An 18754-nucleotide genomic window follows, 5' to 3' on the forward strand; every position below is an offset into this window, starting at 1 on the left:
TAAAAGTCTCCAAGACCTGAATGACTGTATGAGAGAGAGAGACACACACAGAGAGAGAGGGAGAGGAGTGTGTGTGCGTGTGTGTCTCAGTGCCTCTGTGTGTTTATCAACATCACTAATGAGCTCATATAAACACCTGTGTGCTTGGGTGCATGTTGGTGATTGGAGCACCTGTGTGTTAGAGGCTAACTAGAAAATTCCTAAAGAAATTTTGACAGTGTGGCTTCTGCTGCCCAAAGAAATCACAATATATACACACGCCAATGTTACCGGTAGTGTCATTCAGGTTCAATTGAGATAGCGCTACTCTCTTTTCTGAATTTTAGATTCATACTCTTGGATTGAATCTTGTATTTGAAATGGGGGGGGTGAGAGTGGAAAAGTCCTCTAAAAATATCTAAGACCTGAATGACTGTATGATGGAGAGAGAGACAGACAGAAAGGAGAGAGAGACAGAGTGAGTGAGTGAGACAGGCAGACAGACAGTTAGATGGACTGAGTGAGTTTGAGAGAGAGACAGGCAGACAGACAGTTATATGGACTGAGTGGGTGGGAGAGAGAGACAGGCAGATAGACAGTTAGATGGACTGAGTGAGTGAGTGAGACAGGCAGACAGGAGTCCTCTAAAAGTCTCCAAGACCTGAATGATTGTATGAGAGAGAGACACACACAGAGAGAGAGAGACAGACAGAGAGATAGAGGGAGAGGAGTGTATGTGCGTGTGTGTCTCAGTGCCTCTGTGTGTTTATCAACATCACTAATGAGCTCATATAAACACCTGTGTGCTTGGGTGCATGTTGGTGATTGGAGCACCTGTGTGTTAGAGGCTAATTAAGAAAGAGCGTGAACAGTGATTTTCAACAAAACTACCTGTCAAACATATGCCCTTCATACCAAACCATGAGACTAATCAATAAAATTTAGATACCGTGAGAGAGATAAGACTCTGGCAAACGCGGAGATGTGTTTTTTATGTTTGTGGTCTTAAAAATGTGAGCTCGAGCGCAATATGCAAAACTGGTACCGTCTGCTTTCTTTGAGAAATGAGTGGTCAGATTTAACATGGAGTCTAATGGAGCAGTTGGTTGGAGTTCATGTCGCTCTGTGGCTCTTTGAGCCAACTGTGTAAGTCTGTTGGATTCCACAGACATCTGTGTGCGACAGCACAACATTTCCCAGTTTTTGGCCAAAAATGGTGTATAAAGAGTAAAAATTGGCATGTGTATATATTACAATTTCTTCGGGCAGTAGAAGCCACACTGTCAAAATTTCTTTAGGAATTTTCTAGTTATTATTAAGCCCGATGGATAATATACAGTGTGCTTTGGCACAGGCAGTTTTACTGCCTTGTGCCACAAAGCCACACTGAATAAAACATTATGGGAATATCCAGGAAGACAAGATGATCTCATCCCTACTTGGCATATTTTGCCACCTCGGCAGAAACAAGGCTGCCCCTGGCTCAATTATAGTGATACTCAGGGCAGCCTTTTGCGTAGTATCTTGCTGCTGATGGTTTATACGTGGTCAATGTTGTGAAATGGCTGTGATTAACGTTATAACATGTGGTTAATATAGTTAGGGTTAGGAACATCATGGTTTGGCCTAAAATAGGTAAGCTTGTAACGTAAGATCATGTGACTCAGTGCTAGAGCACCACGTGACAGAATGTCACAGAACATGGTACAATGGGGCAGAATGTCGACTGACATAATTTCCTTTGGTTTCACAAGAGGCATGAACACTGGTCCCCAGATTAGAAGTACTGTTTTGACTCATTCACCAATTCTCCATCCCACTCTCAGAGGACTTCTCGCAATCAAAACTACATTCATTGCTCTGCATGTCTAATAATGACGCAGATGGTTTTTATATGGTAGGTAGTTGAAAGTGTGGTTCGTCTCATACAGACGCTAAAGCGGGCCTTGTGCGCCTATATCATGATGCTGCGGGATACTGCCCAAGCATCGGTATTTGACGCCCTGGGAGTGAGACCAGGCCATGGAAGATGCTGAGGGCAGAAACAGCTGATCAGTCATGTTCCCCAGTCATGTGTGTGCTAAATGTTTGCTATGTCAGAACTTTTTTGTTAACGGTTTCCGTAACCCATTCAGGGCATAAACTATTTTTAAAAAACAAAAATAAAACACCTCCAATTAGCGCAAAAACTTTTTGCACGATTGGGGAAAGTTTATTGATTTTTCTGTTTTGATACAGCAGGCAATACTTTAAAAAACTATGTGAATGGAAACACAGGTACTGTAGAAACGCAGCAGCAAAAGGTGAAAGGTGGAGGAGGAAAAGACAATGTGAACCTACTGGACTCCTTTTCCTCTGGTTCCTCTTCCTGAAGGCCAGGGTACTCAAACGCATCATCGTCCCCACAACCTACACATACACACACACACACACACACACACACACACATAAACAGTGATTCAACTTTTTTTGTCATTACTGAGACAACAATATGCCGTTGCAGTTGCATCTAGCTAGAAGTGCCAAAACTGTGGTGCAAGGTGACAGATGAGGGGAAGAAGCTGCAATGAGCCTGCTGGTCCTGGAACTGAGAGTTCGGTAGAGATATTCATTAAAATGATGGCCTCCAGTTGCTTGTGTTGGACAGCCTCGGTGTGGGAGAGTAAATGGTAAATGGAATTGTCCTTTTATAGCGCCTTTCTAGTCTTCTGAACACTCAAAGTGCTTTAACACTACATGTTCATTCAGGAACGTGCCCTCAGGAAGAGGAGATGGTTGTGTGCCTTCAGGGTCAATGTGTTGAGGGTCCAAGAAAGGTCCTTGGAGACACAGACACCCAGAAACTTTAAGCTGGCGACATGCTTAACCTCTGTTCTGTTGATGTTAATTAATCCTGCACAGTGCACACAGGGACTGGTAAACATGGTCCAAGGTGTTTTCCCCTCTAGTGTGGCAGGAGACATGATGGTGGAATTTCGGGAGTGCAATCTTCCGGTTCAAGTGGTTGAAGTCACCTGTAACAATAAAGGCTGCCTCCAGATGTGAAGTCTGTTTTTGGCTTTTGGCAGCATGTGGTTCTTAAAGCTTAGCATTTGATTCTAACAGGATATATTTTGTAGTCAATGTATACTAGGCAGATAGAAAGGTTGTCACTTAACCATGAGATATTCCAGGTTAGAAGAGCAATGACTCTTGATAGGAGCAGTGTTTGTGCACCACACTTTGTTAGCATAAATGCACAGTCCCCCACCTCTGGTCTAACTGGTGTCATCCGCTATTCTATCTGCCTGGAGGATGTAGTGCCAAAATCATAATGTTGCAGTCCATAATCCTTTTGTGAGTAATGATCAGAAGCCGCAGCACATCAAACAAATTGATTAGTGATGCAGCCTGTGAGAGAACTGATATTACTCTTCTTCCTACATCAATATATTACAACTCATTGCCTCACAAGCTACACATTATTGTAGACTTACAAGGTTCAAAGTGTCATTCTACAACACAGGGTTGCACAACAAAAGTAAACTGTCCGCCAAAAGCGTTTTGTTGGCGTGGAACACTTGTCAAATACAATAGCTTGATCCGAGCTGTTAGTCAGGTATCTGTAAAGATGTGGGCAAAGCAGTCTCTGATTTCCCAATACTGAGTTAGCCTGAGGGTTATTTCATTCAATTTATCGTTCTTTGACCGAACATTAGCCAGGAGTAGGCTGGGTAGTGGAATACCCTTAGGTCCAAAGTGGGTTAGCTTAGCTCTTATCGGGGCTCTCGTCCCTCTCTTGCTGCGGCTGTCACGCTGCTTTGGTTAGCGTTTGGTCCAGTTGGGTTGGCTGGGTAGATGTTGTGGGCATCTCAAGGACACTTAATCCAATCCCTGCACTTCCTTTTCCTGGTGTCAATAGGTATATTTCTGTCATGGGCAATATATGCTTCAGATATGGTAGATAAAGGTGAAAAGTTAAATTAATACAAAACTGTCAAGAACTTTTTGAGAGCAACTAGCCACTGCATGCTCCATCACCATAGTAATAGAAAAAGGATGTAAGAATATCTAACCAATGGCAGAAAAAGCCTCCTGTTGTGAATCCACTCTTCCTTCTGTCTCTTTCTCTTTTCTCTCAATCCTCCTCAACTGTCGTTGGTGTCTCTGACGTTCTTTCAAAGCTGTTTTCACACTGGTCACCCATGCCAGGTACGCCAACTGAGGGGGAAAACAAAACAAAATCAACAATACAATAAACATAATAACTTTTTACACAGCTTGTTATCATAGCAGTGTTAAATATTTCAAACATTTTAATACAACAACTGCAACTATATGCAGTATATAATATTATTTAAAACCAGATATTGTGGACATGTGACTCCACTGGACACAGCTTTACACAACTGTCTGCTGCAGCATTAGAACTGGTGATGGACTGTCTATGGTCATGTTGTAGCCCTAGAGGTGTGTTTGTCCACAAACTCTGTGATGAAGGTTACGATATTGGAACCCTTGTTCTAAGCACCGGCGGAGCCCTCTACTGGACTCTATGGGTAATACTTAAATTACAAATATAAGCTAGCCAATCAGATCATGCAAACCCGAATACTTGACGACCCCACAGTATAAAGGGCAACACACACCCCACTCTTTTCACAAGTCCTGTGTCTTTCCAGTGTGCACAGACCCTGAAATGGAGCCTAACATGTCCAAGAGATGCCGCCGTACATTTGTAGTTGACACTCACCAAACAAGGTTTGCTCCCCTTCCAGTTGATCGTGATCCCCAGCTTGGTTAGCTGTAAGATCAACTGGGCTGTGTGAAACATAGCCCATTCTTTTGACTGAGCTATGACGACAAGTTCTTTGAGATAAATGAAGACCCTTACGCCTCAGTCACGCAGCAGTTGTCCACACATCTGCGAATGGCGCTGCGGGACATAGCCGAATGGCAGTCTGTGGGCCAGAGACTTTACCCTGGAAGGTGAAATGCAAGAACATCCTGTGTTTTTAAGCCACCTCGACCTGAAAGTATGCAACTTGAAGTCAACAGCTGTGATATCCTGTCTCAGACCTCAGAGCCTCCAGACCTTCCATAAACGTAAGGCTGGCCCATGGGAGACCGAATTAGAAAAGTCCACCAATGCAACGTTTCCAGCTCAACGGCAAATATATTATTCACAGCTAATATATCAGATGAGGTGTGCTTTCTGACATCATGCCGATTATAGCACTGTGCCACCAGCTGTGACCACTTACACTGGCGTGATCGTCCAGGCTCACTGCCTCCTTCACCAGAGGTGGGGAATGGCTTTGACACTGGGCAGCCAGTAAACGTCATATTTGGTTTGGGCCAAGTTTATTAATGAGATGCCATAAAGAGCCATGGAGGTGGAGAGGGGAAAGGAATATGCTCTTTGAGAAATGTAAATAGTTTAAATCTAAACTTTTTTCACAGTTTTAAAAGTATAAAACACATTGACAACATCAACTTTATTAACAGCATCAACAGAAATGAAAGAGGGGGCGGAAAACCATAGTGCAGGTAGTGGTAGCAAAACATGTTCCACCACAGTGGTCATCACTAACAGGAAGGGGGCGAGGAGGCTGGTGGCTGCTGAAAACCTCTCTCCTCGTGGTCCATGCCTAGGCACTCAATGTAGGCATCATAAAGACCGTCTCGGCGAAAAGGCTGGAACTTGCCGGGCACTGACGAGGTTCTTAAAGGGATGACTCCGTCAATGGAGGTTGTCAGTGGGCCAATTGCCCTTTCTGCATTATATACTGTGGGGTCTGCACGTATTTGGGTAGGCACGTCATGATTGGCCAGCTACGCTTTAAACAAATTTTCAAAGTGCATGATGGTAGAGTATTACCCATAGAGTCCAGTGGAGAGCGGAGCCTGTGCAATTAAGAACTTGGCATCCATGATGGCAAACATATAAATATAACACTGACTCCCATAGAAAGGGTAATGATATAAAGTACATTTTGTGAAATAGTTGTGTCTGACCTCACAGGCAGTCTGTTTTTGAGGCTTCTGTTCTTCAGAGTCCTCTTCATCCTCACTGTCTGATTCAAACAGGTAGTACTCTCCTGAGTGGAGCACTGTGAATGGAAGAAACATATTACAATGTCCTCTAACTCACTATATATATATATTGCCTGATGTTATATGAGAAGGACTACCTCAGTCTTACAGTATGTTTTTCACCTATAAGTGACTTGAGTGTTTGCCATACCTGTAGCATGGTCCAGCCACGGCTGGGACCAATTTTTCTTCCTGGAACTCTTCTTGTCTGTCTGGGTCTCTGGAACAAACGAGAATATTTAGATTGGTAGAGGTACTGCACAGCACAAAGGTTAAGTTTATGTTTTAAGTTTTAAAACATAAACGTAACCTGAGGGAGGCGCTAGAGTAAAGGCCATGGGATCATTGAATTAAATGGTTCATCTTTATGGAAATGTGAATGTGCCCATGTGATTTCATGGCATATTGCCTATAAGATTAGCAAGACAAATATAATAGGGGGATACTAATCAATTTGTTTACCTTTCAAAAATAAAGTGGCAGTTTGTGAGTCTCTCAGTTTGCTTTGGAGTTTAGTAGGAACAAATTGATTAATGCAGCTTTCCGTAAAATTATTAGCAGTAAAATGCACTCAACTAACAATTTGTGGTAATCTTTGTGAAGAACAATACGGTTTAGTTCACATAAAATCCTTATTTCGCATTTTTTTGGTATTTTGATGTCCTAACTCACACAGGCTCCATCATATACTGGACTCTATGGATAATACTCTCCTCCAATCATGAGTATGCATTCACCCACTGAAAATTTGCATAAGCATAGCCAAGCAATCAGGACATACCTACCCAAATACATGCGACCCCACAGTATATAAGGCAACACACCCCGCTGCCAAACTATCCTTCTTTTCCTTCAGCAAACGGTGAAAAAATGAAACAAAAATTTGCCCTCTGACTGCTTATCTCCACGGATGGAATCGCCACTTCAAGGACCTCGTCAGTTCCTGTTATGTACTGGCATTTTCGCTGGGACCGATCTCCATGACACCTACTTCGAATGCCATGACACTGACCACGCAGAGAGCACTGTTCAGCAGCTAACATCCTCCCTGGCCTGCCGAGCGCTGCCCAAGATTCAATGCCAGCAGCAGGTATATCACTTCCGATGCTTCGATGTTGTGCCTTGATGTGATTCTTCATTGTGATGAGAGTAAGCAGGAGCTCAAAATTTACGCCGTCAAAGTCCCTGTTGAGGCATCAGCTCAGCATGGTTGGATGCTAGGAGGCACAAGCGGTGCTTGGTTGGCATACCCCCTCCCTGGTGGGTGAGGAGGCTCCTGCCTGGGTATATATATACCCAGATGACTGATGGAGAACCGACACATCAACCTCTTTGAGCTACAGGCAGTGTCCTTGGGCAGGGTCCTTGGTCCTCAAACACTTTAGGACCCTAATACAGGGGTGAGAGTAAGGTGGACGCCTTTGCACAATTACCATGGTCAAGTCAGCCATGATCTTAGAGAAATCTCATCCCTTCCCTGTTGGACAGAGTGAGGCAAGAGCCGTCATTGGTCATTCTAGTAGCCTCAGGTCACCGGTATGCATACATGACTCAGCCCTGGAGAGTCTCCCAGTTCTGGGGGGCTCTATCTCAGTAGGAAGGTGCATCTGGGCTGTTCTCTCCAGGCTTGGTTCCTGAGAGGAACAAGCTCAGGGGGGCTGGACTGTCTGTACAGGCAGCAAGAGCAGGATCCAGCAATGCTTGTCTCCCTTTTGCAGAGATGGTGGAGAGAGAGCTTTCTCATGGCACTGTGTATGCAGCAGCCATTTCTTCGTGCCCCCCAGGTTTTGGCGACAGAACGGTCTTTGGTCACCTTCCTGTGAAGAGTCTCTTAAAAGGGGAGAGGGGAAAGCGCCCGGTGATGCGTGCCTCCTCCGCTCAGTAGGGACTGCCATTGGTGCTGGAGACCTTGGTGAAGGGTCTCTTTGAGCATCTAGAATGTTCTTCTCTGAAGGCATTGTTGCACTGACCTCAGCTAAGTGAGTGTGTGAACTAACTGCTCTGTTGCTGCACCCTAGTTGTGTCTTGTTTACCGTAGCATGGCTACCCTCACACCAGGGTTATACAGCTGTTGAACTCAAGGCCACATCAGACACACTGAACTGTGCACATTTGTGTGCTTTGAAAAATAAAGGTGACCTTGCCTTTGCCATCAGGGCTCCTCAGCTTTGGAACGAGTTGCCTGAGGAGATAAGGCTTGCAGAATCAGTAATCTCTTTTAAATCACTTCTTAAAACACATTTTTACAGACTGGCTTTCAAATGATGTCGTTGCTTTCCTGTTCTAATTCTGTTTTCATTTGTTGATTTGACTAAATTATTTTAATAAATGCAGTTGCACTCGATTGTTCGGCCCCAATTGCGGGTTGGGTTTGTTGGCGGGATTTGGAGGCTTTTGGCTGTTTTTCGGTGAACAGCTCGGACGGGAGCAGTTTGAGTGGCTGGGCACGGCTGATGTTGCAGGTGGTTTCTGCGGGTTCGGCGCTGAGTGCCGCTTTCGGTGACTGCTGTGGTCTCTGAGTTGTTCGGTCCCTTCATGACGGGCGTCTTTGGTGCTTGGTGGAGCACCCTTTTACTGTTGTGGGTTCTAGTGGTGTTCGTGGGGGATCTTAGCCCATTAGGCTGAGATTCCTCGGGGGCGCTGTCGGGGCCTGGTGTCTGGCTGTGCGTCGCGTTTGCATCGGGTCGTGGCAGCAGAGGGGTGCTCTGCCGGGTACTGGAGGTGCTTGTCATGGGGGGGTTGAGTGGTTTTGGGACTGCGGTGTTCATTGGTGGTGGCACTTTGTGTTGGATTTGGGGAGACCGCTTGTGGCATTGGTTGTGTTGAGCTATTTGGGTTGTCCTTGTTTGGGTTGTTTTTTGGGAGCGGCTGGGGGTTTGTAGATTTTGCGGATGGACCTGATTTGAGGTGGGGGTTGAAATATTTTGAGTGCAACTGTATATGTGTGTATGTATGTGTATGTGTATGTATATATGTAGTATGTATGTGTATGTGTGTATATGTATATTTGTATATATGTATGTATATGTATATATATATATTTCTATTTTATTGATTATTTTATTTCATTAATTTCTTAGTTTATTTTTAAGGTATCCATCGATCTCACTGAACTTTCTGTTTCTACTATTGCCTTGTTTTTGCTGCTTTGACTGTCAAAGTACTTTGTGAACTCTGTTTTTAAAGGTGCTATATAAATAAAGTTATTATTATTATTATTATTACCCATAGAGTCCATTAGAGGGCTCTGCGCATATAAATCTAGGTTACAATATCGTAAACTAAATTTTCAGATCAGTTGAAGAAATAATTTAGGAGAAATATAAATACATTTGATGAGTGATTCACTTCAGTGCAGGGTTTCAAAATGGCACTGATTGAGACCTGAAGGAAGCTTCATCTGCAGCTAAAAACAAGCAGTTGTGGTACACATGTTTACTGTGCTTGCTTAGTTTTCTAAGTTTTCCAACAGTTTGACGAATATTTTTGCAGTCAACCAGTCCTACCAGCATTCTGACTCTCGTTAGAATCTTCATTTGTTTTGTGTCCATCCCTGTACTTCTGCTGCTTCGAGCGAATTCTCTGCATCCTGAGAGAACATGACAGAAAAAGGGAGGGCAAAAGACAGAATAATTTAACTTTAACTCTCTTTTGAAATTAACTCATAATATTTGCTGTGGGCTAATGTAAAGCCCTGTATTCTATACCTACCTGGTGTATGGTATATTTATACAGGGCACAGTTATCGTCAAAGGTGGAAAACAAAACTAACTGAAAACACTTAAAATGCATAAATCTCACGATTGCATGGCCTATTGTTCACACAAATGTAACTTCACCACCTCCGATGAAGTGCTTTTCAGTGGGAAGCATTCCGGAGGAGAGAGACGGTCCTGAACAGAGCAAAAGTGTCTGTAAGCGAGGACGACGCATAGAGAGAAAGTGATACAGAACTAATGGTCAAAGGAAAGACCCCACATTGCATGTCAATATAACATAGGCTACAGTAGCGTATGGACTGTTAGTAAATACTAACGCAACATATTCTATTATGACTTTATTCTCAAAATGTCAATTATTTAAGTAATTTTCTAACTCCGTCGTAAATGACAGACTAGAATTCCGTTTGTCTTGTCCTCTCTGTAATTTGCACTCCCTCCTGCCCTGCAGTAACTGTTCCTACAGTATCCCTCACCTGACCTTCCCTTCTCCACTCGCTCCTAGGCAGATTATCATAGTTGCTTCGTTGCTTCATGCCTTTGCTTCTGAGCCTCAGATCCCTGAAACCTGTACCTGTATCTGTACTTGCCTGCAAGTCACCAGTGGGCTCTTTTACTTTTGTTTCGACTTCATACCCATAGCAATAAGCCTATGTATATATACACCTTTTCATGAAATAAAAAAAATAAATACTTAAACTTAAAAATGCAACCTGTGTGCATTTTGTATTTTTGCATATCTACATTTATGAAGCCAGAAATTTGTGAAATTTATGATTGATTCTTCCGTCCAGAAGGGGGAGGCGCATACAGTAGAAACAGCTGTTTGCGGCTTGCAACTCTCTCTCTCTCTAGCAATTGTATATCACTTTCATCTCTTTTCTGATGTGAGATACCGTGAGGTAAATCTTAAGCTTAGTTTACAGTTGTTTTGAAGCCAGCGCGAGGCTTCAAAACGAAGCCTCGCGCCTGAGTAAACATAACTTACATCAAATAAATCACTTCACCTAACTTCTGAACATTACACCTTTGATTCTTTAGGGAGGCTAGTGTCATGTTTATTCTAGTGCTGCCAACTCTCAGGTAATTGACTCATTTCATACGCTCTCACACGTCACACCACACGTCCATTTTCTCATGCACAGAAGTGCGTTGAGAGTGTGCAAAATCCACTTAGCAATTTTGTGGCCAGGCTTCCTCCGAGGAAATGTGGTCCACAGGGTGGATCTGAAATAATGCATTATTAGAGGTGGGTGCATTAGAGGCTGTGACAATCATGGCTTATCACAAGCGGCCGTCAGTCTGTCTATCTACCTGCAGCAGGTTGGATAAGCAGATAACTTATCTATACAAACTTATACAAACGTTTGTGCTTATCAAGTACATGTTAAGATATTTCATTGGATAAGTGAGAAGTTTGTGGTGGGGGCACCATGGATATCGATACCAAATTTCAGGGCTAACCATGCATTAGTTCTTTAGATCTTTCACTAAACACCAAAAATGTCAACCTCATTGGGGCTCAAGAGGAAAAATCAGAGGATCACCAAAATCAGTAGGATTCATCCCCTGGGAAACATGACTGTCTGTACAAAATTACAAAATGTAAAAAAAATAATTGCAAAGAGGTGAACGGACAAGACTATTAACATTGCCGTCCCTAGAGCCTTCACCTACAATCAGCTTGTGTTGAACGCAGCTGAATTTCATCATCCAGCTTTCCATCTTACTTGTTCTTTGATGTACCATTACAATATTACTCCCAAAACAAATTTGATCAGCTGTACTGTACTGTGAACACTTACGATCTCTTGAGCTGTGACAGAGATTTCCTCTCAATTTGTTGGTGGAACTTAATGTTTTTCACGATACTGGCTCTGAAGAGTTCAAACCCCCTGGAAAGAAGAAACGTCTGTCAATGCATTTGTCAACAAGTAACTGTCATTAGGAAGTAGCTGGGGAGCCAATATCGATAGCAGCTTCATTTGAATTAACAAAAAGTGTGTTGAATTAATCTAGTCCGTACATTTGGGATCTGTCAACAGGAGTAATACCTGTTCTTGAAATTAGCATTTTTAATGTTCATATTTTCATTGGGTACCTGTGATCTGAAGGGAACTAATAACCTGATGTGGTTTTCACTGAAGCTGTTGCAAACATCATTAACTGTCTATGGTGAAAGTAAAAAAGATACTACAATTATGATAACATTTTTACCTCTTATTCATCTCCTTGAAAATGTTCACATTATATTGTCTTACAACATTAAATCAAAGTAGATCTAATGTGACATTAAAAATGTGGAAATTGTAGACCAAACATGATTCAACATGATGATTGATTGTGTGTCGTTTTTGAAGCGAGTGAATATGTGCTTATGCAAAGATGTAGTTAGTATTGACTTTTTGTAATTAATTACGATCACTTTGAAGAGATGTCGGTTTACACTTTGATGTTAGATGTACGTAGATGTAGATGTAGATGTTGTTTGAGCAGTGTCAACAAAGAAACATTAAATCTACTTGGATTCAGTGTTAAACAATAAAACCCAAATACTTTCATATTTTATATATTATATTTAGGCACTGTACACACAGGACAATAAAAGTCACCTTATCTTGTTAAATTGACAGTTAAGTCAAATCTGAGCTAACTCATTTCTGAAGAAGACAAGTGAAGTGAAATGCAATTGAAAGCCCTGGGAAAATAGTGGAATAATTGGTGGATCTTTAAGCTTGGACTTTTTTTGTTACATACTGTATATACTGTCCACAAAGTTCAAGAATAAACGTAAATGTTCAAATGCATCATTCATCATATATTCATTCTAAACTTTTTGGTTTGTGAAACATTAAAATTAAATCATATTTTCTTTGTCTATTTTTTCGCCTGAACACAGTTTAGGACCTTGGAGAAAGATCTGAGAAAGGATTCTTTAGATTGTTTTAGTTGAAGTACGCAATTAATGTGTAACAGACATTTATTTTGCTTTGATATATATATATATATCGTATCATCATAATATCTGGTGAATAATAGCATTGGAACAACTGCATTAGCTCACTCATTCATTCAGTTCATTGTCTTACCTCGAGGCCTGTTTGGCAGAAGCCTGCAGCTCTGCCATCACATGCAGGAAGTAGAAACTGAGGAAGACCCTCCTCTGCAGCAACAGGCAGAGAAAACAGATACCGTCCCAGATGATCCCAGCCTCTTCTACTGGGAGGCTGCAGGTCTTGTCACTCACTGCTTTTGCTGTTATCAAAAAACAAACAAACACGATGACACACACCAAGATAAAAAGGCATTCTGTAGAATTGTAAATGCTTCTGTCAGGTGTGAATGCAATTTTATAGATAAAAAAAGCCATCTAATATAGAAAGCTTCAGTTTCAAACTCGTCGGAAAAGGGGATTTTCTTTTCTTCTACTGTTAAATACCAAATCACTTGTCCTTCTTAAACATCCCAAGATATACAGTATGAAACCAAATGCAATAATACATCACCTTTGCTTAATAACATAGATACTATTCCTAATGGCCATGGTGTATTTTTTAAGCACTTACGGTCATAGTATCCTTTGACCGTGCAAACCAGGCTGAAGAGTTGAATCACCCAACAGAAGCCCTTCTGCATCTCAAACACAAACACACATGCCAGGATCTGAAACACACACACACAAACACACACACACACACACACACACACACAGACAGACACAGAGAGAGAGGCAGAGAAATACAAAATTCAGTGAGAAAAGTTTGAGGCAGTCCTTAGAACACCTGAAGACCTCCTTAAGGCCTACTCACAATCGGTTAAATGCTGAAGGAAATTTGCCTAGTTATCATTTGATGGCTGTTGAGTTTGTCATCAAGCTCAGAGACCTAGAGCTCAACATCACCCTCTGTGATTGGATCCTGAGCTTCCTGATGGGCAGACCCCATGCTGTGTGGATAGGCACCCCCACTTACTCCACCCTGACTCTCAACACTGGAGCCCCACAGGGATGCGGTCTCATCACTCTCCTGTACTCCCTATCCATGCATGACTGCACCATCCACAGCTCCAACACCATCAAGTTGAAAAAGTCAATTCAAGTCAAAAAGATACGACCGTCACAGACATAATCACAGACAGCGACGAAACGGCCTTCAGAGAGGAGGTGAAACCCCTGACATCTATTAGCCAGGGCAACATCCTAACTCTCAATGTCAAAAGAACTAAGAAGGTTATTGTGGATGACAGGAGGCGACAGAGAGAAGGACACGTCCACATCTGGTGGAGAGAGTAAGCATCTTCAGGATACTCAGCTGTCACTTCAGCGAAGACCTGACCTGGACTCACCACACAGACGGGATCTCGAAGACAGCGAAACAACAGCTCTTTTTTCTCCCCCTGCTGAGGAGTCTCCAAATGGACTCCAGGATATTCTGCAACATATATAGGTGCACCATTCAGAGTATCCTGACCGGCTGCCTCACCACCTGGTATGGCATTTGTACTGCCGTTAACTGTGGTGCTACAGAGGGTTGTGAAAAATGCTCAGCACATCACCAGGACAGAGTTGCCATCCATGGACGACCTCTACACCCTGTGGTGCAGGAAGAAGGTCAACAGGATTATGAAGGACCCCAATCACCCCAGCCACAAACTATTTTTCCTCCTGCTGTCGTCCAGTAGATGGTACTGCAGCATCTGGTCTATAATGTCATCCATAGCAACGGGGTATCTCAGACCCCTCAAGAGTCGCTCTCAGCAACTTTATGAAAAAGGTCTTAGAAAGAATCGCTTTGTTAGTACCTTTTAGCCCGACTTGACAGGACTCTTGTCTCTTCACTTTGTGAATATGGCCCAAATTCTACAAATTAAATTAATGATGTTAACATTGCATGGTTGTGACGTATTTTGACATTTACCAGAGGGGAGGTTGCTGATCAATACCAGCGAGGCCAACATTCAACATCGGTAAAGCTGGTTTATACTTATTTACTTACATTATACTCATACCTGTGGCGTAGTATGATTCAAAGTTAAGCCTCAGATTTAATCTTTTATCACTGCAACACTTGACGGACGTAGTTAAAATATTTTTTTTATTATATTTCTTATTTTATTTAATTATATTCTAATTTAATAAAAGTTACATTTAGGTTATACATTTCAGTCAGAGTTGAGTGCAGCAGCACCATCTCAGTCAGAGCAAAGTCACAAATATTACTTTGCAAAAAAACACATTAGGTTAGTGGTTCACATTAGCGTTGACTTGCTGTCATATTAGCCATGTATATAAGGGTGGTCATGCAACAACATGTAACCGTCAGTCGCTGTATCCCTTTGTTTGGATTCTGTTGGGGATCTTTACAGACATATCTGCCCCCCTTTTTGATTGTTTCAACAATTGATTCATGTGTCTTTGACGTACATAGATAAACCTGAGCTTGACTCTGATATACCTAAGCTCAAAGCCTCATTTCTACTAATCATATGCAGGCACACACACACACACACACACCGAAAATTGCATTAAGAATGGCATGTACATCTGTAAGGACCACAACAAAGGAGCACCCCAAAAAGCTGCAAACTAGCACCAAATGATGAGTTTAGTACTTACAGATAACATATTTTTAGATACAATGACTGCCACGTTGTAGATGATGAGACAGTCCCACAGGGCAAGGCGGGTTCTGGATGATTTGACCAAAAGCCTGGTCCCAAACAGCAGGAAAAAGAAGCAAGCGAGCAGGTAGCCCAATCCAAACACAGAGATCCTCGTGGCGCCGGTGATGAAGACCACTGACAGCACAAACCAGAAGAGGTGACGAAACACCAAAACTTTAGCCATGTCCAGGTAACTCCTGGAGGAAGACAAGAAAAGAAACATTTCATGTCCAAACAATACAGATTTTATCGACAAACTGAGCGAGGAAAGTCAGAGCAAGACTAGGTGCTATTTAAAATGCAAGTCCAACTTCTTGTTTTTATTCAAAATTTCAAATTGCCATTTTGCTACTTAATACTAATTCAACCAACAGCTGAATAATGAAATCATTAGTCCAACCATACATCAGCTTGGCCAATATTCATATCAAATTTAGCTCATGGCAAAAATGTTGGTATCTGTCTGTATGTTGGTTATTAAGAAGAAAACTGCAGTACAATAATACCAGACATACAGTATGTATCTCCATTACATACATATCTACCAGAGAGCTAAAATCATATCTGGTTACAATGTTTATTATACTTCAGGGAACTTTATTATATTCCAGATTTGCTGTTTGTTTTATAGGCTGCATTTTCATATATTTAAATCTTATTTTTTGAATCCTAACTTACCGTTCCATACTATGTACAGGTAAATTAGACAGGCAGAGTGATGGCTAGACGGACAGACTTATGCTGTATTTACCTGCAGTTGATGAAATTGGGTGCAGGGTTAAATAGTCGACCTTCCATTGGTTCAGGGTCATCTGTGTTCTCTCCTGCAAGAACCATCCACTCCTCTGTGTGCTCACACTCAAACACCTTCCACTGCTGGGATGCACACATCAGCAGCACAAAGTCCGCTTTGGACACACAACAACACAATACATCATCATCATCACCATCAAAATTAATTAATTGGAGGAATTTGATTGTAACACTCTGTTGTTGTTACTCATTTCACACACATAACCCAGAAATACACACACACAGTGCATATAAACATGTATTAGTGGAAAGATGTCAAAGTGAGGGGGCTGCCACTTAGTCGGCGCTCCAAGCATTTGGGGGTTCTGTGCTTTGCTTGGGTCATACAATTACTAAGAATTTTCAAATAATGGCCAAGTGCCAGATAATAGTAATAATAATATGGGTATTTCAAGTTCAAACATTAAAGGTTAGTCACTTATAAAGACTAGCTAAACAACTTGGGGGAGGGGGGGGGGGGTAACATGGGGGGATTAATTACCTGTAAATTACCTGTTAAAAGGCACTCGGGAATTTATTTCTTCAATGGGCTACATTTACTTTCAGCACTGATTTGGGCATCCACATAAAAAGGTGGTACATTTTCCCTTTAAATGCAGCAACATTTACATTTCCACCACATTTTAACTAGATTCTGTTCTCTTTCGCTGATTAATTTCAAGTGCTCCTATTTTGCGTTCTTTCGTTCACTGTTCATAAGCTACTCAGTGAAACTCAACCCTTCCTAACGATGTATCACATGGAAAGTCAACAAGGACAAGGCAGAATTATGCCTGCTGACCCACTGGAAGGTTTTAAGTGTGCAACATCTGTACATTAGGTGCATTGCCAATAGCTTAACACATAAAAAAAATGTAGTGTTTGAAATTAATCAGTTCTACTGAGTGCAAATAGTACTTCTACTAAAAAGAGAGCACAGAATGACAGCGTAGGACATGGCTGTTGTACTAATGGAATTGGTGCTGTGAAAATGTACACTATACTGAATTTTTAAGACCACAGTAAACATTGAGGTAGTGTTGAGTTCAAACCGCAAACAGCATCAACAGCAAATTAAAACATGAACATATCAGAAAACACGGAGGGTTCCTACTAAAGTGTGATCAAACTGACATAACAGGTCTTTCACCAGTGCCACTATTTGAGAATATGGAGGATATGGAGAATATGCAGTATTATTCAGACAAGGTGACAATCTAACAGGTAGACTTGTTTGGTTGATACAGATAACGTATTGACACCGACAGGCACACGGATGCACACGCACACAAACACACACACAATATGCACACAAACTGACCTATGAGGTTTTTGGAGTTCGGCACAGTGTAGAAGTCAGGCAGGAAGATCCATTTAACGAGAGCTGAGTTAATCAACACTGGAGTGTTCCACCGCCATGGGTAGTCTACAACAACAGGAAGACAGATAGAAAGGTAAAAGTAGGTACTCTATTTACACGATGTCACAGAGAGAGAGAGAGAGAGAGCGAGAGAGGTACAGAGATATATACATACATACATGTACAACATTTCAATACTACGCAGAGAAGAAAAAGTATGTTGTGAATGATTGATCAATCAAAACAGAATCAGACAGATTATCACCTAATGATATAATATAATGCAGGAAGCAATGATAGTAAAATTATTTAATTTTCTGAATGTGAATTGCTGTTACAATAAAAACTTAGACCACACCTGGTTTAATCTAATGGTTTATTTAATGCCAACACTGTGAAATAATTTGTTTCTCTTGCTTTTTACTCACTATGAATATAATTACATACTGTAGTGTCAGCTTTGTATTCATTTCATAAAATATTGTAAATTAATTCTGTGGAGGAGCCCAAGTAAAGGTTGTGTGTGTGAGTTCATGTGGGTGTATGTTGGTAGATTATTGGGGTGCATGGGTTGCTTAAAAACATTTTCATCTACAAAACCAATGGATTATGGACATAAAAAACAGTATGTATGATATTTCACAGATGAAAGACATTCACTTCCAGAGAGTACAGGTGCTCTATCCGTACACCTACAATAGTAAAACACATAATTGTTGCCTTTTATAGTGTTATCTTTTGTTGCACTTAACTGCATATCAGGACTCACCTATACAGAGAGCAGGCGGTATGCCCACACACAGAAGATACTGGTAGATCATGAAGATGGACAGAAAGAGACAATATTTGGGCCAGATCCTGGCAATAGCTGCACGCCGCCGCCTCACCAAGATGGCTACCAACCAACAGCCATGGATTATCACCAAGAAGTTCATCCGCTGGCCAATCACATTTACCGTCATCAGTAAGCAAATCTTTTAAAAAAGAGAGCATGTTTTTGGAGATTGAAATAAAACGTAACTTTAAAAAAACAACGTCATTTTACAACTTGATTATCTTTTTTTCCTGACAAAACATTGATTATCTGGAACAGTCTACAAGAGGACACATTAGTCTGTCATTATCTTTTATCTAAAAAAATGTACAAAAGAAAACTTTATAGCAATTT

The 18754-nt window shown here is 41.6% G+C and overlaps 1 protein-coding gene across 2 annotated transcripts in view; it reads right to left on the minus strand.

Moving 5' to 3' along the window:
- Positions 1–18754, minus strand: part of piezo1 (piezo type mechanosensitive ion channel component 1 (Er blood group)) — a 58250-nt gene that overhangs the window by 20421 nt on the left and 19075 nt on the right. For both annotated transcript variants that reach the window (XM_031877262.1, XM_031877263.1), the window contains 12 exons: positions 18356–18560; positions 17548–17652; positions 16186–16342; positions 15388–15631; positions 13340–13436; positions 12863–13028; positions 11579–11668; positions 9561–9643; positions 6206–6274; positions 5977–6071; positions 4035–4179; positions 2320–2388 (listed from right to left, as the gene is read on the minus strand). In XM_031877262.1, coding sequence (XP_031733122.1) covers positions 2320–2388; positions 4035–4179; positions 5977–6071; positions 6206–6274; positions 9561–9643; positions 11579–11668; positions 12863–13028; positions 13340–13436; positions 15388–15631; positions 16186–16342; positions 17548–17652; positions 18356–18560 — 1525 coding nt within the window. The remainder of the gene's footprint in view (positions 1–2319; positions 2389–4034; positions 4180–5976; positions 6072–6205; positions 6275–9560; positions 9644–11578; positions 11669–12862; positions 13029–13339; positions 13437–15387; positions 15632–16185; positions 16343–17547; positions 17653–18355; positions 18561–18754) is intronic.

The sequence above is a fragment of the Anarrhichthys ocellatus genome, unplaced genomic scaffold (assembly GCF_004355925.1).
Source record: "Anarrhichthys ocellatus isolate YVR2014 unplaced genomic scaffold, GSC_Weel_1.0 scaffold131, whole genome shotgun sequence".
Classification (NCBI taxonomy): domain Eukaryota; kingdom Metazoa; phylum Chordata; class Actinopteri; order Perciformes; family Anarhichadidae; genus Anarrhichthys; species Anarrhichthys ocellatus.